Genomic DNA, 24,060 nt, shown 5'->3' with positions numbered 1-24,060 from the left:
GGCGTTTTATTTTCAAAATGTTCACTTTTGTGTCTGCTGGTGCTGCCAATCCTGGCATGAGCAAAAAGGACGGTGCTGGAGATACAGGGGGGTACACACCTCTGAAGGACATGGTATGATATCCTTTCTGGCACACTGATGTTTCAGTGTAATTTCATTCATTGTGTCATTGTATTGTCATTGAAATTGTGTTGCAAATCAAATTTCTCTGCCAGATTTATATCCACTGTGATGCAGCTGTGTGCCAGCCAAATCTTGGAAATAACTGTGAACCAAGATGTTTCAGGAAGAGTAAGCACAATTGTTTATTTTATTTATGGCACAACAATGGTAACATGCTGCAGTATTATATTTTTAATTGTATTTATATGATGTCTTTTTTTTTTACATTTAGCACTAACTGACTACTGCTGTGTTTTGTTCACAGAGAGAGAAATTGGTGGTTCTTACCAAGGACGATTCAGGCAGGAGACTGCTTTGGTTAGCAGTCAACTTATAACCTTTTCTCAGTAACAACACACACAGAACGTTCTTGTCCTGAATCTTTTGTTGCGGACAATAACAAGTTAAAAATAAATATTCAAGATGCTGAATATATTGTGTGATCTTATGATGTTTTTTTTTTCTTTTTTATTACATAGCTTTAAACTTGTGACTTTCACTGTCACTTACAGTATGTTAAGTATAAAATATTCAAACATTCAAACAATATAATAAATCTTATATTGTATTTGATCATTAACTGGTTGTTGTAAGTGCAATTTTATACCTTAGACTTATGTGGAATGAATTTTAATGTCACACCAAATCATATAAAAATCATATATTCGTACTATTCATACAAATATTAAAAGTTCATACACAACCACATTTTTATACACACTAACGGAGGATCATTTATAATTTACTTTTGGTTAGTAAAATAATAATTAATGACTGATATATAGATAAGAAATAGGTGAAATGTCTAGCAGTGGTCAGATTTTTTGGACTGTTTTAAGTTAACACTGATAAAAGCATTGGTATAATCAGTATATTTCTCATATCCCATGTCTGACAATAGAGAGTGCGCACCATTGTGTAATTGTAAGCCCAAACACTACTTTAAAACCTCGTGATGTTTGATTTTAACGCCTCTGTGGGTCCTTACGTCATTTCCTAGAAACTTAACGCGTACTGCTAAATGACGCATTTTTACATGACCAATGAAAGTGGCAGTTGAATGCGGAAGTCAACTGTGGTTGGATATTGAATATGTCAGTCAAGCTCAGCCCAAATCAACAGACGTTAGTATCTTACCAGGTTGTGGCGTTAAAGCGACGAGTATTAATCTGTGTTTTGATCGACTGCCCCCAATGCGTCTCCGTCCGCTTGCGTATGGTCGCCTCTTCCGGCTAAGTAACATAACCAGCGCCCTCTGTGATTCAGCGACTCAGTGTCGCCGTGCGAGACCAACATTTAGCAGCGGGTCTACTGTACTATTCTCCAGTAAATTTACCATGCATTCTAGTAAAAACGCAGCTAGTCACGTTGACGTATGCTCGAGCAGCACGAGGCAGCTCGGTACCGAGCTGCTTAGCAACATTCCCACGATCACAGCAGGAGACAACGGTTCACCCATAGAGAAGAGGCGGCTGGAAACTCCGAGCCCTCAGTTTGAGGCCAACTGTGATGATGACTCGGAAGCTGAATCTTTCGCTGATGGAAGAAGAGAGGAGGTGGACAGGGACACCCGGGACAGGGCGTTTGCCTGGTGCAAAGAATTTTTGTCCGGTTCATGGAAGAGTATCCAGGAGGAGGACTTCCAAATCAGTATTGTCAGGTCAATAACTAACTTTTAGTTTGTATACATCTTCATAAAAATAAAAAAATATTTAAAAAGCCAATACCAAGACCGTTGATGTTTAATGAAATAAAACTGTTATAAATATCCAATAGCTTTATTATATACTACTGGCACAAGAAAATAAACGATACAGATAAAAGTCCTGTGTAAAATAATAGTTTGTAGGTATTTTGACATGTCGTCTCAGTTGTGTCTGATTTGTTTACCACAGATTTTTTTTTGTTCTCTCACAGTGGTGGACTGAGTAATCTGTTGTATCTGTGTACTCTGCCGGAGCATGTACCTACCGTGGGAGTTGAACCTCGTCAGGTGCTCCTTAGGGTGTACGGTGCCATCTTGCAGGTTGGTTTTGTCTACGAAGAGATTTCGTAAGAAGGCTGGTAGAAATGATTTCTACGTGTCAGCATTTTATGAAAAATAGCTTTCATAGCTGCATAATTTGTTTCCCCTACTCTAAATATGTTTGGGGTTTTTTCCCCCTTTTTTCTTTCAAAACCTAGACTCTAAAAGACATTATCTGGCTTAAGCATTTCATTTTAATCTGATTAATCTAAACTATTCGTGCCTTTTACAGGGTGTGGACTCGCTTGTTTTGGAGAGTGTGATGTTTGCCATCCTGGCAGAGCGAACACTTGGGCCCAAACTTTATGGCATCTTTCCAGAGGGACGATTAGAACAATACCTACCGGTATGTACTGTGGATGTAAAAAAAACCAAACAAAAGAAACCCTGCCTTTTAACTGTTTAAGAGGAACTGCCTCTGCTGGAGGTAGTGTGATTTAAAGATATGGAACTTGTCATGGTTTGTTCCCAGTATGAACAGAATAGATATTGAGCAATGGTTGAGCAATAGAATTGGACTGGGAATTAGAGGACCAGGTTTGAATCTTGGTCTGTATATGTACTATGAAAATACATTACCATTACATTAATAATATTTACTGAAATATTAATTTTTTGCTCATGTACTATGAAAATACATTACCATTACTCTTAATTTTAGTTAATAATAATATTTACTGAAATATTATTTTTTTGCTGTCTTGCAATCATGGCACCATAGATTGAGTTAGCTGTCAGGCAACTAAAAAAGAGGAATAACCAAGGGGGATTGAATGATATTAAAAGTGGAGGAGATGAAAATAATCTAATGTGGATAAAGGTGCATGATGTTTAAAAACAGAAGTAAAATTATTTTTGTTTTGTCTCTGTTCTTTTTTTGTTTGTTTATTTTTTTTAGAATACTCGCATGCGTACAGAACAACTCTCAGATCCCGCAATTTCAGCAGAGCTGGCCACCAAGTTGGCTCGTTTCCATGAAATGCTAATGCCCTTCAACAAAGAGCCCAAGTGGCTTTTTGGGACCATTGACAGGTTATAGATTTTTCTGCACCATAATCTATTATATTTTATTATGTATTTGTCTCTCATCTGTATTTCATTTCCTTATTTTTTTGGTTCTTCAGATACATGGATCAGGTGATGAAACTGAACTTTGTCCGTGAAGCACATATGAAGAAGTACAAGAAGCTCATGAAGTTAAACCTGCCTGCCGAGCTGGAGAGCCTCCGGTAAGAAAGGACCAAGAACTGTGTTCTGGTTTGGTCTGATCCTAAATAGAAGTTCTCTGTCTTTCCTGCAGAATACAAGGCATTTCTAAACTATAATGACATGTGGACTCCAAAAGAGAGACAAAGGATGTGGTAGGTGGACGTGGGATATTGATGCCTAATCCCATAGTAACATTGCTGACGTTTAGAGATGTCTTGATGTCATGGCACCATATGGTTTGGCTACCTTGGAAACCTTGGCTGTCAATCAGACAAATGCCCAGTATTACTCAGCGCTCCACATTTTCTCTCTCTCTTTCTATCTGCATGTCAAACAAAACACTTATATATAATAACATCAGATCAAAAAACTTGGTCTTTCCAATATTTTTCTGTACCTTGGACCTTGGAACCAGAGGAGTTTGTCAATCTCAAATTTAAAGCTCTACTTCTCTAATATGTCCTTGAGTATCATACTTTACCGATGTTATGGTTTGGCACAAAATTTGATTTTTGTAATGGTTTTGTTCAGTTAATGACTGATTCAAGGGCGGCAGAAATAAGAGACAAGGAGAGAGAACCTACACATAACATTTCTATAACAAAACTGCAATTAATTTAATTTTGATTTTGATGACGATATTGGCTTCCCAAGATTATTGAATTAAAACTATTTTTCAGCTTGTCCATCTGTCTAATTATCAATAATTAATTAATAACATTTTTGTGGCTGTGTGTAGTTGTGCTGTAGCTGTAGCACATTCACTTGTACATAAGTAACAGTAATAACTTGGTGGAAGTCCCACATAGTTTTCTAACATTTTTGAGCAAGCGCTCAACACTTGCCACACAGTAATATTCATCTGACTGAATGACCCAGTACATGTTATCTCTGGTACCTGCTATCAAAATAGACACGTTGGACATGGACAGTTTCGTGACACATAGTAAATACTTATCTCACATGTTTATCAGCAACCCAGGCAGAGCCAGCAGTAGAAGTGTTATGACACTTACGCAATTTTGTACAGATTTACAGATTACATAATTGAATTCATGTAATGGTGCACATTTACTTTATTTATCTTTAAACTGTTTACTACACAATTTGAGTGATTGACACTTGGCACTGACTTTCTCTCTTCATCTTATTCTTATCTCCAGTGAACTGCTGGCAGCGACTCCATCACCAGTAGTGTTTTGTCACAATGACGTCCAGGAAGGTAAGAAAAAAAAAAAGAAAAAAAACTTGTGATGTTTTAGTAAATTATTATCCAGTTGTTCAGCTCTTCTGTTCTGTGAAGATGTACTGTCATAATTTCAGTAGTTGTACTTGACTTCAAACCAAAGGTCAAATTAGGCACCCTGCTGTTTTAAACTATTAATGCAGGGGTTCCCAAATAAATTCCATGCCAAGGTCCCCCAAACAGCATTCGATTCTGGCTGGGGACCCCCTTTGCAAATTTATGTGTTATATAATTTATACTTCATTAGTTACTTTTAACATTTTTATTCATTAACACACTGGTCAATTTGAATATTTTTTTTAGTGAATTAGTTCATGGTTAGTTTATGCATTTCTAAACCAAAGATGATGTAAACACAACAAAACAAATACTATTGTGTGAGTGAAGTGAACTTTGATCCTCAACAGGTAACATTCTAATACTGGACGGCAGGGACAGCTCCTCAGGAGACAGACTGATGCTGATAGACTTTGAATACAGCAGTTACAACTACAGGTAATGTTTGGAGTCTCGATCAACAGTATTTCACTGGATTAAAGCTTTGACTCTTTGTACATACGTGTTTTTTAGGGGTTTTGACTTTGGGAACCATTTCTGTGAGTGGATGTATGATTACACCTACGACCAGTGGCCTTTCTATAAATCCACACAGGAAAACTATCCAACCAGAGAACAACAGGTGAGTGTGTGTGGGGGGGGGGAGGGGGGGGTTGTTTTCAAAAAGTAAACAGTGTGACGGCCATTTTTGTGAATATAAATATATTTCTATAAATATATATACCTACCTATCTGAACTAAAATGCTTACTTTACTTTCTTAGTTATTTAAGAAAATAAAGTTAACAGTTATTTTCTGACTACCACAGTAAAAGGTTAGGCCGAAGTCACACTACAGTAACACAATTTATTATATTACAGCACTGACGCCAGACGTCGCCGACTGGTCTGTTGTGGCTACACTGTTTGTAGGCACAACAACAGTTTGGTAATAATAAATAATAATAGTAGTAGTAATAACTACTATTACATTAGTAGTTTTCTTTATTAATTTGGCATAAAAAATAACAGTTGTTATGTAGATTGATATTTATCATGAGGCAAAGAAGATGTCAGTGTTTGCAGCTCAGATTGCCATCAAGTGACAGAGGGATTAGTTGAAGGGTCCATGTCAACATGCTGATGACACCGGGAGCTACAGCAAGAGCTCTCTTTGCAGTTAAACACATGAAACTAAAGTCTAACCATTGTAACACTACTTCTGTGGGTCTGCTTAGTAGTCTCTGCAGTAATGTGAGATGTGTCTTCATTTTTTTTTCTTTTCTTTAAGCTTATATTCATCCGAAATTATCTGGCAGAGCAAAGAAAAAGCTCTGATATTTCAGGGGACCAAACACAGATTGAAGAGGACATGCTGATCGAAGCAAACAGGTAATCTTTTAGGAAATTGATGAGGCAGAGTGCAAAATATAAAGTAAATGGGAGCAGGAGACTAAGGGGATGTATGTACTATATATTATATATAACATTATATAGTAATTATATGCCTTACTGTTGTTTATTGCAGAGGTAATCATCAAGACTTGGTGTTAATTATTAATTATTGACTGTTGACTGATGTTGTCAATTGCTCGACTTCTAATTGTTTGTCTGGCTGACAGGTATGCGTTAGCGTCACACTTTCTCTGGGGGCTGTGGTCCATCATTCAAGCCAGGATATCTACTATTGAGTTTGGATACATGGTAAGGATTTTTCTCTTTAAGTAGCTGATTTAAACTTATGTAATAGTAGAAAATTTAGATTTTTAGATTATTTAGACTGTGTTTAGATAATACAATCAGATTGTTGTGTGTGGTTGTGTTCTTCAAGCATTTTTTTTGTGTGTGACTTCACCCTTGCATATGTTAGCAGTTGTTTGTGTTTTCTTACCCTCTGCACTTATTAAGAAAGAGTTTGCTCTTGGACTTTTTATTTCCAGAAGGGGGGGTTGGAGGGGGTTGTTATTCCTTAGGTCAATACAAAAATGCAACTGCAGATATTTTGTTAGCAAGACCTGCCTGAATACCATATTTTCTGTATGTATTCTGTCTGATTTTGTTTTGAACATCCTTGTGTTTCCAGGACTATGCCCAGTGTCGGTTTGATGCATATTTCAAGCAAAAGAAGCTATGCTCCTGATTTCCAAAGTAGGAACATGTGCTTGTTTTATCAGTCATGCATTTTTGTGTGTCTCTATCCTATGCGTCTATGCTCTTGACAAGTAATGGTTTTTGAATGTTAAAGGTTTACATTTAAAGACACATTTTAGTGAAGTCTGTGCCTATGCCCCTAGGGTAAAGTTTTAAAGCAACTGAGGCTTGTTCAGTCATTTATGAAAGCTCATAAGGTGATTTAATGCGTTTTAATTTTATTTGGTTAAAACCACTCTTCATGTGCACATTAGGTTGTTTAGATTTACCACATGGACCATTCATTTGATACTCTGTAGTGGCTAATTATGGATGTTTCAGATACTACTGTAATCAGCGGGATAGTGTTGTCTTTTTACAAGACTGTCACTGTAAGAATACTTTTGGTTTGTGTACTTTATTTCTCTAAGCCTCTGGAATTTAAAAGCAGACAACTTGGTGGATTAGGTTTATTTAATCATTTCAGTTCTGGTAGATCAATACTGATCCAGAGTGTTGGATCAAGCCACCCCTTGTAGAAACACATCTGTTATTACCCTTTATCATGGCCACGCCCTCTCAAGGGGTTAATAAATGTTGGTGTTGGAACATCTTAGGCCAGGCGTGGGCAAACTTTTTGACTCCTGGGCCACAATTGTCCTAAAATTGAACAAATGACTGGGTCAGGAGCAGATAGATGGAGCGTTCGTGTGAACTAATATAAATTACATGTAAAGGTCATGCATAAAGGCTAAAATGCTTTTTTTTAAAAATGTCTACGCCATCTATTGGGGGAACTGGGGTATTTCAGGGTTTCAGGTTAAACAAATATGGTCTTTAATAGTCAAGGAATCCAGTTGTCTACTTCTAAATTTTCAAGGATGGCGATGATCTGGAAGACTGAAAAACACATTTCTAATGTTGTTTAGGTCATTCTACCTCCTCTCTCTTTATCAACAATCATTCTGTTTCCGTAAGAGCTGATTCTGAAGTTAACTTCTGAGGGACTAAGCAAACTTTTTTTTCATTTCTAAGTTTAACAGGTGTTAAACAAGACTGTGATTAAACCAGTGTTGGTCAAAACATTTCATGAGGCCTAATTGCGTTATGAGGCATTTTCACACACTTCTGATTTCCGTCCTACCTTTTTGACGTACAACCTTTTTCAAATGTCAGACTTGCATCTTGAGTTTCTTTCTCAATTATGTCTTTTTGTTGTTTTTTTTTTTTTGTTTTGTTTGTTTTTTCATATTCTTTCTTTAAAAACGTGATAAGGTGCAATGTCTTTTAGGAATATGCTGAAACAGCACTGTCTCATAGAGTGTACCAATCACACCACACAAAAAAGTTTCTGTCATTTAACTGTAAACCCTTCTGCATCACCAGTCCTGTGTGTTACTCTTTAATGCACTGGTGCTTTTCTCATTAGCTGTATCTCTCTGCACATGGGAAGAGCCTGAACTGTTTCTCTCCAAATGTCTGTTATGTTGGTCCTGTTTGCACTATTAAAATCTCATCTAAAGGTAATAGACTTGCATACACTGGGGTGTTTTTTTTTCTGTGTTCTTGCCTTCATACTCTTGATACTGTATGAAACGCGACCCTTTTCACATATTACTGCCATGTAACTTGAGCGTCCTATACTGACCCTGTCCAGCCCCGTGTTTACTAAAAATAAACTAGCAGAGAGAGGTATGCCATTCAAAGAACCAGCGGTACTTTACACAGTTCTATCAAAGGATACGATCCTTTGATGGACAGTATCCTTATATAAGACCATCTTTGTGTTGTGGTCTTAAACATTATCAGTGCCAGTCTGTGGATTCACATGAATCCATGGAGACATTTTCTTCAAAAGACAAGGCTACAGAGAGATTGGATTGTTTGGCGGTCTGGATTTGGCCCACAGAAAATAAAATGTACCTTGATTTTCAATGTAGGGCCAGGTACTATTACAGTGTGGAGATTTCCCAAACTGTGGCCTCTGGCCTCATACTGTCATGATGCTGGCTGTCTGACCCTCCTGTTGTGAGAATCTTTAAACAAAGCCCTGATGCCTTCATTTGATAAATTAGCAAAATGTCCACATTTGCCATACATTTATTTTCAACAATGTATGTGATTTTTAATCATATCTATATTTTTATGTGAATTGTCTTGTTGCTCCAGTTATCTGTACATCTCAGCTCAGCACGGTCAGCTCACATCACATGATGTTATCCTGTCTGTGTATGGTGTCTTGTTACAAAGAGAGGAATGAGAGAGTGAGTGAGAGAGAGAGAGAGAGAGAGAGAGAGAGAGAGAGCACAGGAAATAAACACTCTGGCTTCACTACCTGGGAAAAGCCATTTCAAGGGCACTGGAGTCACACACACGCAGCACCTCAGTGCAAAGGAATTACACTGCTCCACTGGCACAATCCAAAGGCACAGCTTGTCTTTTACAAAGTGGTTAACAGTGAGTCACGTTCCACGGTAAACTAGAGACCGGCTTCCTTCATCACTTTTATCTTTGTTTTTAGTCATGCAAGTAATATGTCATTAATATAGAATCATTGGCATGAATGTTACACTTGCTGAGTTACTTGTCTTTCCCACCACACAACAGTCTAAGGACAAATGTTTCAATGTTATAGTGATTGTGTTTAATTCATTACGAGACAACAATCGTGGAAAAGTTGAAGCGCACTGTACGAAAATGTCATTTGGCTTTAAAAACATTGGTATGCATGGCTGCTATCCTGTGTTTATAGTTAGCTTATAATTAACTGAACAGATTCTAACAGGATTTTTTTTGAGAGAGCAAAGCGTTAAACATTCATCGGTGTGTTGTACTCCGTGTTATTATTTTCATACTCTAGTCTGCGCACATGCTCAGCTGCACACTGCTATATCTGGCCAATGAACTTTGTCCCACTTGGTGACTTTTCAGTCTGATGACATGGAAAAAGAAATCCTACACTGTCACACTGGCCATTTTCCCAAAAGGGTTTCTGTTATAATTGTAAATATGTCTTTATATTAAATACATAATATAATATGTATGTATAGAAATATATCTCTCTATATAGAAATATATCTGTATAGATAAATATATCTCTATGTGTGTGTGCATAATTAATTATTAAGTGCTTAATAATTTAATAATTTAAATTATTTAACTTAATAATTAATTAATTAAGTGCTTCACACTTCACACTCAGACTAGTCGAATAATTCAAGGGTTCGTTTAGAAATTTGGGTGCTGATATGACGCAACCGGACATTTGACCGGAAGTTAAAGCCTCCACAAACAGAAGTTGGGCTACAACATGATGTTTAATGCTGTAGTCGCGTCGTGAAATTTTCACAAATTAATTAATGAGACTATATATATATATATATATATATATATATATATCAAATATATTTTCCCCTTATTAACTAGTCGTTGTGTTACTGCAACTGTAACTGTGTTACTGTGTTACTCGGTCAGTCATATCGCAGCCTATTCTTCTTTTACTTGCCAGGTTAGTAATACACAGAGATGGCAGAGGCGCACCAGGCGGTGGGATTCCAGTTCACCGTGCGCCCTGATGGTGTCGACGTCACACTTAGCCAAGAGGTCATCAAAAACATCTATTTGTCTGGAGTTACAGCATGGAAAAAGAGGGCTATACTGTTCAAGGTGAATCTAGATACCAGCTCGGAATGTCTAAGTACTGTATGGTTGTAGTTTAGTTTTTACTCTCTATTTGTTTTTAAAATGATTTTAGTCTGCACAGAGTGCTCTGGTGTTAACACAAGTCTGGTTTCCACAGAATGGTGTGTTGGCAGGAGTCTATCCAGCCAGTCCATCCAGCTGGCTCATAGTTGTAATTGTGATGATGAGTTCTTTGTACGTTCATGTTGATCCTTCCTTCGGAATGATAGATGCCATCAAGGACAACCTGCCTCAGAGGTCAGAAATCATCTACAATACATACAGTATTTAGGTCAATATTATATTAGCATAATTATGTTGTATATGTAAGTATCATTATTGTTTTTTACCTCCGATAATAAAAACCCAATAACACAGTTTCACCAAATGATGTGTGCCTCAAAAATATTTTTTGGGGAAATATGGCTGTATGTGAAGTAGAAAGCCACTAGATGGCAGCATTATCGCTCATTTTATTATTAATATGGGACATCCCTATTGTATAGCATTGACATGTCACTGACGTAATAAAAAACCAGAAGAATTTGCCATAACCAGGGCAGTGTTGTGCCTTTTCTGAGCAGAGACTGTATGTCAGTGCAGAGCCGGGCGGTGCTGAGTTCCATCCTCTTCGCCACTGGACTGTGGCTCTTCCTCATCTATCTTCTGAGATACACCCTCAAAGCCCTGCTGTCGTACCATGGCTGGATTTTTGAGTCTCATGGAAAAATGAGCACATCGACAAAGCTTTGGCTGGTATGATTTTTTCCACAGCTTTCCACCGTAAATTTCAAAAACATATCAACATTTTTTTACCAGCACCATGTCAGAATTTGAATCCTGAAGTTTACTGATGCTACCTGAACCTGGACTGCTGTTAAAGCTGTTGCGGCCGCCAGTCACACGATGTGCAATGGTGTGCGATATCTGTTTGAATCAATTATTAATGCATGATAATTAATGACTCATAAAATGTAGATCATGTCCTGTTTAAAAAAAAACTAAAACTAATATGAAACAACAGCTGAAAGAATAATTGTGAAATTTCTACGATCCTGTCTGCATGTTTCTAGAGCCTAGTAAGGATGTTCTCAGGAAGACGACCCCTGCTCTACAGTTTTCAAGCCTCGCTACCCAGACTTCCTGTGCCCAGCGTGGACGATACTATTCACAGGGTGTGTACCTGCACGTACTGTAGTTACATTCACTCATAATATCGACAATAAGTAAAAACTAGCTCTGATATTTGTTTTAGATTTATGTCAATGGGTTACATTACATTGACACTGCAAACTGTGACAAATCTCTGCCACAACATTATTTTGGTTTGCTACAACAGTGGTTATCAAACTGGGGGGCGGGGCACTCTATTATGATTAAAGTTAAGGAAAAAAAAATTCACTGCCGTAATCATCGGACTGGTTTATGAGCGAACTTAAATGGTAAACAAATGTAATAATTATTTAATAGGAAATAACAATGAGAAAATACATTCTAGAAGCTGATGTTTCTAGACATATTTTATACCATTGTCTTTGGGTTTGGGGGCCCTTGGCATGGAACAGTTTGGGCTAACCTATGGGCTAGTAAACTATGGTCACCTTTGTTCAACAAATTGCACTATAAAAGTACTTGACCGCATTAGCTGCTAATCCAAGCATAAGTGATTTTAAGATACTCTTCATTTTTATTTTTTTTTTATATATCTTAATTGTAGTTTTCACCTCTGACAGTATATGTTTGGCATTTAAAATAACAACTGCACATGTTCATGATTGTATTTTGTACTTGTCAGTACCTTGAGTCAGTTCACCCTCTTCTGGACGGTGATCAGTACCAGCAAATGGCAATTTTGGCAAAGGACTTCAAAAATTCCAAAGCCGCCCAGCTGCAGAGATATTTAATCCTGAAATCCTGGTGGGCTACAAATTACGTGAGTAGTTTTCACAGAAGACATTTATCACTGGGAGAGAATTTAGTTCAATTGTGATGTAAAACGATGATGTACGTATCACTGTTGTAGGTGAGCGACTGGTGGGAGGAGTTCATTTACCTCAGAGGCAGGGGTCCCATCATGGTGAACAGTAACTTCTATATAATGGTACGGTAACTATTGTATTAATAAATGCATTACTTACTTATTACTAATATATTCTGACGTAATATGTCTGTTTTTTACGGACGTGAAGGACCTGTTGTACGTGACACCAACACATCGCCAGGCCGCACGTGTGGGGAATGTGGTCCACGCCATGCTGCAGTACAGGCGCAAACTTGAACGTGGTGAACATGCACCGGTAATTCTTGCTGTGTGTATATATATATATATATATATATATACAAATATTATTATTATTGATAGATAGATATATAGATTGTTTGTATAATGTTATGTTTAAATTTATTTTTTTTTACACTATATGTCATTGTACTTCTTTGCAGCTCAGGGCCTTGGGGACTGTCCCTATGTGCTCCAGTCAGATGGAGAGAATGTTTAATACCACTCGCATTCCCGGCATTGAAACAGGCAGGGAAAGATTTGATCCTTAGCTCAGCTGTCCTAGACAATGGCTACAGATACGGTTCATAGCACTGGTAAAACATAGGGAAGGTACACTGAACAAAAAACTGCCAAATTATAATGTAGACAAGTTATAAAAAATGCAATTTCTACATTATATCATTACATCATTAGAACATCTTCTACACAGCCAACTGTCAAAACGAGAGATGGACGGATGGATGGATGGATGGATGGATGGATGGATAGATTATTATGGTTTAATTTTAAATCTTGTTCTTCTCCTCATGGGTTGTCACCTCTAAAGATATTGTGCAGCACCTGAGTGACCGTAAGCATGTGGTTGTCTACCACAAGGGTCGCTTCTTCCAACTGTGGCTGTACACTGGGGGGCGCCATCTTTTACCCAGTGAAATTGAGACACAGATTCAAAGGATTCTCAATGACAAGTCTGAACCGCAGCCTGGAGAACTCAAGTTGGCTGCTTTGACAGCAGGAAACAGGTACACAAGGGTTAAGTACTCCACGAGTTCGACACGTGTACTTCCATTAACGGCTCCACTGTCATTCCAGAGTTCCATGGGCCCAAGCGAGGATTAAATACTTCAGCCAAGGTGTAAACAAGGTGTCCTTGGATGCCATTGAGTCAGCTGCCTTCTTCCTGACGCTGGATGACGAACCGCAGGGTTATGATGCCGCAAAGACCAATTCCCTGGATGGTTACGCCAAGTCCCTGCTGCATGGACAATGTTACGACAGGTAGGACAGGCTGCCAAGAGAGGGTCTCGCTTCGCTTACTTTGAGCATCTGATTCCCTAATGTAATATATTATTTTTTCCTGTTTGTGAAGGTGGTTCGACAAATCTTTCACTTTGATTTCTTATCCAAATGGAAAAATAGGAATAAATGCTGAACACTCATGGGCCGATGCACCTATCGTAGGACATATGTGGGAGGTAATGACATGTGTATGGTTTCATGTGTCAGATGTCATTTTATCGTGATCAGCTGCTCACTGTTTCTGTGTGTGTAGTATGTGCTTGCAACAGACTGCTTTCATCTTGGCTACACCGAGGAAGGACACTGTAAAGGAGATGCCAGCAGAAGCCTCCCTCCTCCCACCCGACTGCACTGGAAAATTCCAAAAGAGGTTTAATAGTTATTTGAAATTGGTTTTGAATTATATATTTTCTGGACTGTAAGTCGCACCTTTTTTCATCCTTTGGCTGGATAAAATATATAATTTCACACGTTTGCTATTTTTTACACTTACAGCCGCTAGAGGGCACTCCAGGCATGTGTACCAGTATCTGCGACTCCTGTACCACTGAAAATGTACATGTTCTTCATTTTCACGCTGACAGCCACTAGAGGGCACTGATGCTTATACTCCGGAGCGACTTATAGTCTAGAAAATACAGTATGTATTGTGATGAAAACCACTGTATAGAGAATTCTATCACCAAGGTGTACTTTGTTTTCATTAGTGCCAAGAAGTTGTGGAGAGGTCATATCTGTCAGCTAAGCAGATAGCTGATGATGTGGACTTCCATGGTTACCTCTTCCGTGAGTTTGGGAAAGGCCTGATCAAGAAGTGCAGGACCAGCCCAGACGCCTTCATCCAGATAGCCCTGCAGTTGGCACAGTTCAGAGTAAGACAGGCGCCATGTCTCACTGCAAACCCCTTTCAACGAACATCGGTGTCGTGCACTGACGACTCATGTGACATCATTTGCCTTACAGGATCAGGGAGTGTTTTGTCTGACGTATGAGTCATCGATGACTCGTATGTTCAGAGACGGTCGGACGGAGACCGTACGTTCCTGCACCACTGAGGCTGTTGAGTTTGTCAGAGCTATGGAAGACACAGCTGCAACAGTAGGCAGGACACTCAAACACACTAGATTTTATTATTTACTACCGTACTTTCCGGACTACACACTTTTTTCACACTTTGGCTGGGTTTGCGACTTACACTCAGGTGTGTTTATATCACACCTGATTTAGATTAAGCTTGTATGGTATTTGTTATGGTTAAGGTCAGGGTTAGGGGTCAGGGCAGTTTTTGTCAACAACTGGGTCACAACCCCATGTGGGGTTCTCTGGGATTCTAGAGGGGTCGCCTGAAATGTCTGGTAATTGTCAAAACAATTACTGATAAAAAAAGTTTCTAAACTAGTTATTATTCTTTTTAAAATGCTGATTAAAAGCACCCCAAACAATCGTAAACAACCGCATTCTTTCACCTTAATTCAACACAGTAAAACAAACTGATGAAAAACGAATTCTAGAAAAACAAAAGTCTCTGTGGTTGCCAGACATTTCTGATGCCAAAAAAAGGGGGCTTAAAAACATGTAAATGAATTTGACATAATTGATGTATGTGTGACTCTCAGGTCAGATAATAAGGTCACGTGGTGCTTCACAGGTTGTGGTCACCTTCACATAATGTGTGTTTGCACAGGTCTTTAACCTGAACTTTAAACTTTAAAGTCATGTTCTTGTGTAATTTGATCAAAAACAGAAACTGGGTCAGTTTTATTTGATGTTTTTTTTTGTTGCCATTTTTCTCCACACTCAGAATACCCAGAGACTGGTCCTGTTTCGAAAGGCAGCAGACAAACATCAAAACATGTATCGTCTGGCCATGACTGGTTCTGGTATCGACCGCCACCTCTTTTGTCTCTACATAGTATCCAAATACATTGGTGTTGACTCACCATTCCTAAAAAAGGTGACACTTTTTTACTGATTTCTGACTTGGATATTTTCAATTATATGTAGGTTGTGAGTCTCATTTTACATCTAAGAAAAAAAACAGCATTAGCAAAGAACTTTGTGGTTCTTAGTGGCCATTAATTCTTAGCGATTAGTAAAGTATGTGCTGTAAAATTCCAAAAAGTGAATATTTGTTTTCTGATGACCATTTTTCAACCCTTTTCTTACTCCCAGGTGTTGTCAGAGCCGTGGAAGTTGTCAACCAGTCAAACTCCGCAGCAGCAGCTTAATTTAGTTGACATGAACAAATTTCCGAAGTACGTTGGTGCAGGTGGTGGATTTGGACCAGTGAGTTAAAACGTTTTAATTTCTAAATGCTTTATATTGAAATAGCTGAATGTTAGATGATGAAACAAAAACACCTCTTCTGCTTTTTCAGGTGGCTGATGATGGTTATGGCGTATCTTATATCATCGTTGGAGAAAACCTCATCACATTCCATATTTCCAGCAAGTTCTCATGTCCTGACACGGTAAGAGCAGAACCTTCGCTTGTTTTCCGTGTGGCCATGTTTTTATAGTGGGGCAGGCCCCCTTGAGGAGGGGCCTAGTGAGGTGCTGCAGGGGGGCGTGAGGGGCTTCAAATGGAATATGGCTTGAATGATAACCAGCCTCCAGTCACTAGGTGGCAGCAACTCATAGTGGTTTGTACAGATAAAATATACGTACATCTTAAGTAACGTCTACGGTATAGTTACTGTAAGCTTCCACAGTTCAACCTCGCTGTGATGATTTCCTGTCTGTGTGATCTGCAGGACTCATACCGGTTTGGACAATACATACACAGGGCCATGATGGACATACAGAGACTTTTCATGCCAGAAAATGACAGGATGGTGAACACTGGAAAACCTGTACCAATGGAAAATGGGAAGAAACAGCTTTGAGTCCTTTTTAAATTCTACTGACTGATTTGCTTGACATTCAGCTGTTTATGCACTTTATCTGTTTTATCAATGTATAAGTTAAAATTAGAAATTTAGCATTTATTGCTAAACTTATTGTAAACATTTGGGTTTGTAGATGTATATTATATTTAAGGATGCTCATTAAACCAAATACTATGACCAGCAGTAGGCATAGTAGTACTTTACTTTTTCATTATGACTAATTAAACACCAATGAGATCAAACTGCTATTACACTATATTTTTACTTCACACATATATATACACACATATATACTGTATATACACACATATATACTGTATATACAGACTTCAACTGTGGCAATGTGAAATGGAATGAAAGTCTTTTGTCTGTTGAACAAACATTTTAGGTATTTATTAGTCCATGATAAATTTGTTTTCTATTACATAATCCATTTCAGGGTCTAGGAAGACGGGTGGAGAGGCTAGAGCTAATTGTAGCTGCCATCGGCTCCCTCAGGACAGTTACCATAAAGATAACTAAGCATTCACACTAACATTGGCACCAACTTAACATGTCCAGTGGCCTGTTTTGTTGTACACAACCCTGAAACACCTGCAGTATATTGAGGAAAGACACTTGGAAGATCTTCCATCTGCTGGGAGTCTATTTCATGTTTTGATATCCATCTGCTGCCATCTAGTGGACACATTTAATATTCAGCATGTAACATTACTTACAGTAAATAAATAATAGTTTTCTATGGTACACCTGATGATCTCTTACAGCACACTGTGCCTCAGCACACAGCAGCAACAACACTGTGACTGATTAGAATCAATGGCTTGTTATAAAACATTCACGTGATTATTCACATACCTGCAGCTCCAACAAAAGCATCTTCTTTTTTAGTATTTATTGGTTTATGTAGGGACAGTACAAAAAAGTTAAAGTAATAGTAAAAAAAGAATCTCATCAGACCCCTTCAAGGCATTAGTTACAGGAATGAACTTAAACCAGGTTTTGAAGACTGTACAAAAAAAGAAATGGACAACTGAAAACACCACAACAAATGGATGTCGCTGGATGAGTACATCTTTTAAGAGGCTACGCACTTCAGACTTCGGAAGATTCACAATCGACATCAGATTTTTGTCTATAATGCTTTTAACCATATTCTGTCACAGGTTTAACAGAACACAAGGAAGACAAAAAGGCATAAGGATTATTTATGATCATTTTCTTTGTTGTTTTTTTTTATAGTGGGGATACATGAGTTTGAGTCCACTGGGTGGCGACATGCTCCCTGAGCCACCGTGTGCTGCGCTTTATCACGTAGAGACACACCAGCCCAGTCTTTTCTGTGTACATGACTATTGTGTGCATTTATTTGATCAATCTAGGATGGTTTTGTTGTTTATCTGTCTAAGAATCACGCAGCGCTTCCAGACACCCGTCTGTTTCAGTAAAGGTGGACTAAGACGTTGCGCCGGGCGTCGGGTTGACGTTCTGTGTAGCAGCTTGTGGCGCCACCTCTATGATCCGAGGCTTATCGATGATGCGAGCGGTGCGGTTTCCTTTTTCTACAATTCCAATGATCCATGCTTGGTGGCCCTCTCCGTATTTCGGAGATTTGATCTCTGCACAGAAGCGGGCAGCCTGCTCTCGGGGCAGACAGATGAGCAAGCCCCCTGAGAAGAAAAAGAGGAAAATAATATTTGGTCAGTGCAATACATCTTAAATGTAATTTTAATACTTAATATTCTCAGAAAATAATCGGGAACCACTGGTTTAACTTCTTGCTTGATTTGTATGCAGAGTTGTGTGTTTTTTGTAATTATTGAGAAAATATTATTTGTCATCTTATAACTCATGTAAAACATGCTCTAGTGAGACACTATACAGCAGGGGTCACCCTGGATGCTTTGGCAGGCTGGATTCAACCCACAAGCCACCAGTTGGTGATCACTGCTGTACAGTGTGAAACCCCAGTAACAGGGCGGTGGCACCATGAGACAATGATCCCCTAACACAAACCTGATGTTTCAGGGCAGGTGCCGTGCATGAGGCCAAACATATTCCCACAGGCCTTGGACACGGCGGCCATTTTTGCGAGGACCGGGAGATTGTGGATGACAAACGATACTTCACTTCGCTGTTGCCGTGCCAATGTCTGAGCGTGGCCAAGGATGCCAAACCCTGTGATGTCAGTGGCTGCGTGCGCATTGAAGGTGTGCATGAGTCCAGCGGCTGCGGAGAGTTGAATATGCGAGAAGGTGACACAACTGTTGTGATTTCACTGTTGGCATTACAACAACTATACAACAATATAACGTACAATCTTGCACCAAGTTTTTTTGACATGTCAGTGAAATGCCAATATTAGATATTAGCCATATTTTAAACTTCTTTAAATATGCCCGTGTTATCTAACGTTTCAACAAATTGCTAATAACATTATAAACATAAAATGATGATTAAAAATACAGATTTGTTTGACAATTGAGTAGAAAGATGTTCTTCCACCGTTGTTGTTGCTGTACAATCAGTGTTTATTTGTCTTTAGGTTCAATGTTTTGAACTTTTTAACTTATTCAATTATTTGCTTCCCGCTGAAGAATGGTTAGCATAAAATGTAACAACAAAACAAAGCTTCAGAACCTTATTCTGCTGTTTGTAATGCTCAGCTCAGCAGCTGATTGGCTCATGCTTAACTTGACATTTACGTGTTATTGATAACCGATGACAATAACAGGTAGTTCTTGACTGAAACAAAAAACTGAAACAAACCTGTTCTGTTAAGTCGAGCCATGTTCATCATGGCTTCGTGGTAGGCCAGTTCCACGTCCTCCTGGGTTACCACCAACTTTATTTTGTTCCACTTGTCAGGCTGAGAATTGAAACAAACAATCAGGAAGTTGGGAGTTTTTCTTTAGAAGACTCTAGTGCCATTCAGTGACGGTCAAACAGACTTACAATATCTAACCACTGGTGAACTGCAACAGCCACTTGTGTCCCTAGGGGCTTGGTCAACACCAAGACATCTCCAGGAACTGCATTGTCTGGCCTGTAAAAAGGGCATTTGCCATTATTTTGTTGCGTCATAGACACATCTGTCTGAGACAGAGGGTGGCTGGAACAGTTTCAGTATTCCTACATGATGAATTCGTTTGGCTGGCACACTGTCGTAGCAACTCCTCCCATCACAACCCAAGGGTTCAGCACAGTCTGTCCTCCTGTTACAGACGTACCCGCTTCCTCTGCTGCGTCTTTGAAGCCCTGTATGATCAGCGTCATGACTGTGTCTCTCTCCTGTTAAGTCCAAAAAAAAAAAGTCAAGTCATCACAATGAAAGACTTGTTTCGAGTAACAACAAAATGTGTTTCTGTAAACCCAAACAAAAGTACAAACAGAGAAGACACCAATCACATCGTCTGGTTCGTCATGTCTCCACACTCACACACACCGGACACTTAATTATGACAGGACTCCTTTACCTTCTCGGACATTTTGTTGCTGACTCCCAACAGCATCAGCATGTTGTCGCACTCCGTCACTCCCATAGCGTACAGGTCACTTAGAACATTGGCACATGCAATTCTTCCCTACAACATAGCAATAATAATAAAATAAGCACCTGAAAGATCATGGGAAATACCATCCCAAATTAGGGATGGCTCCATCAAATACACAGGAATAGGTTTTGGTCCAATAATGGTCAAAATTTCAGGATTGAACATAAAAAAATCCCCAAAAACTTCAAATAACTGAGCTAAACTTAACTTTGCGCAACACTGCTGTAAACAGGGACACTATCGCCCTAGCAACAGCAGCCTGTAGCATGATGAAGGAGAATAGAAGGCTTTAGATTGATATCAGTATTAGCAGGTACTCCAAGTTGCAGCGGCATCGGTATAGGACATGAAAAAAAATATTCATCAGAATTCCTGTAGAACAGTCAAAACACTGCTATGACCACAGCATTCAAGCAACATGCTCAGAAAATGTCTTAGTCTAATTTTTTTTTAATTTAGAGCCTTAAAGCCACGTAGATGTATTTGTTGATAAATTAGTTGATGATGCAACTCAAGTGAAATTACTCAGTCAGAAATGTGTGCTAAAAGGCTTGGCTGCACGTGTAAAACACATCTGACAAAATGTACACCATTCTGATCCACATGGACTGCAGCAGAGACCTAGGCAAGACAAACATGACCCAGGCCTTAATCTGCTGCATAGAAAATGGCATTAATTGTTACTGTTTATGAATTATTGAATATTGAATACAAGAGCATCCCTACTTGTGACAACTTTCACGGACTCATCATTTGTCAGAAAATCAGTGAGTCAAAACAAAACATAAAACATCCATACCATCATGTAGGGGTCATCTACAATGGGGTAGATGTAATCTGTAGTCTGTACTAGAGAAAGGCCTCCATGTCTGAGTGGTATAACACAGGTGTCCATACCTATGCCTGCAAAATAAAAGCAATTGGTTTTTCTTTTTGTTTTGTTTTTCTAAATGTAGACAAATAACGAAATTGGACTTCTGTCAAATTTGACATTGAAGTTAAATTTTGACTTCATTTGACCACTCGGTGAAAAATCCCATCAATGATATGTATATAGAAAGAGTTGTTGGGAACACGGAGTACAGCCCACCCAACTATGCAGCAACACGTGACAGTGTTAAAAAAAAAGAAAAATCATTATTTAGCATTAATTCCACCCAAATTAGTAGCACAGTGAACACACCGTTATTTTCATGCTGGCAGCCGCTAGAGGGCACTCTAAGCTTGTGTATCTACAATAAATAAATAATAAATATATATTTAGTCATATGAACTGTAAATACTTTTATATATATACACCTTATATGTTGGGTCACTGATGAATTTGTGTAGCTAAACAGGCATGATATGATATATTTATATGATATATGGTCACTACTACACACTTAAGAATTATGCTAATATTTATTTTTATTGTATTATTACTCATAATCTACTAGCACTCCATTTTGGGGCATTTAGGACTGTGCTATAGACATACTGTAGGTTAGTGTGATATTCTGTTGACATTGGTGTAGCCTAAAATACAACAAACAAACAAATAGTTCTGCAAGTTATCAGCTTACCATTTGCAAATGAATGAATAGGAAATTCCTAAACATTTATGACATTATGCAAAGACATTTCTACACCCAAGAATTGAGTAAAGTACTAGTAATATTAGGCTCCACAACATAGTTATTACCTAATCGAGGCATTACTGCCCCTAGGAACTGTTCATCCTCTTGGAAGTGGTTCTCATTTAAGGATTCTAGCAGCTTTGTTAAAACATCTTGTGGTACCTGTGATTGAAACAAATAAGATACACAGCAAATAATATTACCGCAAAATAAGTGTTTTTATTGCCTACCGTACGATACTGACTTCCAACAAGGATACTTCTTTAGAGGGCGGTTCAATAAATATGCAATTAACTCAAATTCAGATTATACATGGCACAGATCTGCGGTATAAACACTGACCTGCAAAGTGAGGACACCGAGCAGGAGATTGCTTACAGCTACCTTTATTTTCTTCTTTTTTAGCATGCGGTTATTTCAATACAAATGGAAGCAAATCTATGTGAATCAAACAAATTTGGAACAAAATACCAACCTTGCAGCCTGTGCCCTTGAGCTCAGCAAAGCGTGTGAGTCTGAAGTTCTTGTCCAGCTCATGGCTTTCGGGGTTAAATGACTCCCTCAAAGACATAGTCTTAATAATTCTGGACCCTCACCACCAGGACCTAAAAATTTAAAACAGACCAAAAAAAAAAAAAGATTTACAAACACAGCCCAGCCCTACAGTAAGCTGAGAATAAGTGTCTAAACCTGAGGTCTCCAACTATTGGGTTATTTGGTACCTTGCCGTTCAGTTTATTGATTATCAATGTGAAAATTTGAAATGACCCTAGTCATCTTGATTCAAATCAAGACCAAAAAACAGAAATAAGGATCTAGTAAAATATAAAATTACAATGTTGTGTTCATTTTTGGTAAATAGTAAAACTGCATCCAATTATATTGCATTAAAAACAACCCCATTTGCAATAGACATCAGTAAATTTTGTTTAATTAACCAAAAGGCTAAGTGAAAACAAATGTTGAAATACTGACAGATCATATTTTACTAGTGTAGCTGTGCATCATGTTACCAATGTAATGTAACAGCACTGTGACATGCACATCAGTAACAACATAAAACATCACAAGATGATGACATGGGGTCAATGGTCTTCAATTTCTTTAAAAACACTTTATATGATACCCTGATTTTGAAAAACAAAAATTCTGACACTTATAGAATAGAAAATGATTGTCTTCCATAGCTTTAAATTATTATAAACTTCTTCCCCGCCATTGGGATACATGGTGATCAGTCAGAAGTTGCTGGAGGTCCATTGTAAGTACAATGTGGGTGTGTTCAAAATAATAGCACCAGGTTCAATCTTCAGACACCGACATGACTTAACAAACGTCAAATGAGTATTAGTAAACACAAAGCCTACTGAATACTCAGTTTGAAAGGGCATATAGGTTTCAGTTAGTGTTTGTGTCAAAACATTTTGTTTAAGTTCAACTGGTAACACCTCCAAACAAACGCTGGTCCATAACATGATGCTATGGAGCGTAGGCAACACAGCACAACAAAGAGCCTAGTGCAAATGAGCTACTAGTGAAGAGTTGGCTGAAATATCAGTCATTTTGCGCCCGTGACTTGAAATCAAATACAAAGCGGCGTATCACTGGCACCGGCTCGGCGCACATGTATGTTACAAAGTTGTAGTTTAGGACCGAACAAAAATGTCGGCGGCGGAAAATTTAACCCTTTCCTCTCCCTCGCCATTACAAATGTGCAACATCGGAATTAAAATCTATGAAACAAATGCAAACTCGCAACTTTTGCGAGTTATACAAATAGTGTGCAATATAAACGTTCATAACATATCTAAGTATAAATTTTGGTCAAAAGTGGGCTTATATTCTTGCAACAATTCCCCTTTAATTGCTATGCCCAGCTTTTTCTTACCAGCTTCACGTTAGCAGTAGATCCCAACAGATGAGCGGGGGACAGGACCACAATGCATTGCGGCAAGAATCGGGCGACGACAGAGAATGCCTGACAAAAATTAAGAAATATTTGGCTTCTAAATTGTCTTTACGCAACGAAAAACACCTGTAATCGAGCACAATTACGTAATATTTAATTATCACACAAATAAAGCGACAATTTATAAATTATATCACAACCTTGATTAATGCAAATAGAGGAAACTGACGAGATATCTAAAAGTCGTCAGCTCGAAAAGTGGCGGCTTTAACATCCCCTTTAAATAGCGGTGAAGTCTGGC

The 24,060-nt window shown here is 38.4% G+C and overlaps 4 protein-coding genes across 6 annotated transcripts in view; 3 read left to right on the top strand and 1 right to left on the bottom strand.

The window, feature by feature from the left end:
• The window catches only part of LOC103380137 (zona pellucida sperm-binding protein 4-like), a 2,580-nt gene extending 1,987 nt beyond the window's left edge, over positions 1-593 (top strand). The window contains 3 exon segments of the mRNA XM_008311958.3: positions 1-113; positions 216-291; positions 428-593. The exon segment at positions 1-113 is cut by the window's left edge and continues 74 nt beyond it. Coding sequence (XP_008310180.2) covers positions 1-113; positions 216-291; positions 428-513 — 275 coding nt within the window. The 3' untranslated portion in view covers positions 514-593.
• A 608-nt stretch (positions 594-1,201) lies between these two features.
• On the top strand, positions 1,202-8,335 carry chkb (choline kinase beta). Its single transcript, XM_008311952.3, has 11 exons — positions 1,202-1,822; positions 2,080-2,188; positions 2,421-2,534; positions 3,087-3,220; positions 3,313-3,417; positions 4,561-4,619; positions 5,051-5,138; positions 5,214-5,322; positions 5,970-6,070; positions 6,301-6,382; positions 6,762-8,335. The coding sequence occupies exons 1-11, from the start codon at positions 1,206-1,208 to the stop codon at positions 6,816-6,818; spliced, it is 1,575 nt and encodes a 524-aa protein (XP_008310174.2). The 5' UTR covers positions 1,202-1,205; the 3' UTR covers positions 6,819-8,335.
• A 764-nt stretch (positions 8,336-9,099) lies between these two features.
• Positions 9,100-16,860, top strand: cpt1b (carnitine palmitoyltransferase 1B (muscle)). Of its 3 annotated transcripts, none has more exons than XM_008311948.3 (19): positions 9,100-9,265; positions 10,317-10,474; positions 10,608-10,747; positions 11,074-11,245; positions 11,563-11,664; positions 12,285-12,422; positions 12,513-12,590; positions 12,679-12,786; positions 12,932-13,016; positions 13,318-13,513; positions 13,584-13,769; positions 13,861-13,966; positions 14,044-14,160; positions 14,498-14,662; positions 14,754-14,888; positions 15,592-15,744; positions 15,963-16,076; positions 16,168-16,260; positions 16,543-16,860. In XM_008311948.3, the coding sequence occupies exons 2-19, from the start codon at positions 10,334-10,336 to the stop codon at positions 16,672-16,674; spliced, it is 2,361 nt and encodes a 786-aa protein (XP_008310170.1). In that variant the 5' UTR covers positions 9,100-9,265; positions 10,317-10,333; the 3' UTR covers positions 16,675-16,860. The 3 variants fall into 3 exon arrangements, with proteins under 3 accessions (XP_008310170.1, XP_008310169.1, XP_024911950.1); XM_008311947.3 differs by having other exon boundaries at positions 9,100-9,282; XM_025056182.1 differs by lacking the exons at positions 9,100-9,265; positions 10,317-10,474 and having other exon boundaries at positions 10,610-10,747; positions 11,093-11,245.
• Positions 16,861-17,051: 191 nt separating this feature from the next.
• Positions 17,052-24,024, bottom strand: sephs1 (selenophosphate synthetase 1). Its single transcript, XM_008311946.3, has 10 exons — positions 23,739-24,024; positions 22,326-22,455; positions 21,916-22,012; positions 21,031-21,134; positions 20,154-20,261; positions 19,814-19,968; positions 19,633-19,723; positions 19,447-19,546; positions 18,694-18,906; positions 17,052-18,347 (listed from the first exon to the last, which is right to left on the bottom strand). The coding sequence occupies exons 2-10, from the start codon at positions 22,419-22,421 to the stop codon at positions 18,133-18,135; spliced, it is 1,179 nt and encodes a 392-aa protein (XP_008310168.1). The 5' UTR covers positions 22,422-22,455; positions 23,739-24,024; the 3' UTR covers positions 17,052-18,132.
• Between the last annotated feature and the right edge of the window lie 36 nt (positions 24,025-24,060).

The sequence above is a fragment of the Cynoglossus semilaevis genome, chromosome 6 (genome assembly GCF_000523025.1).
Source record: "Cynoglossus semilaevis isolate Cse_v1.0 chromosome 6, Cse_v1.0, whole genome shotgun sequence".
Taxonomy (NCBI): Eukaryota; Metazoa; Chordata; class Actinopteri; order Pleuronectiformes; family Cynoglossidae; genus Cynoglossus; species Cynoglossus semilaevis.
The sequence above is the reverse complement of the archived record's forward strand: the minus strand, read 5'-3'. Positions and strand labels throughout refer to the sequence as shown.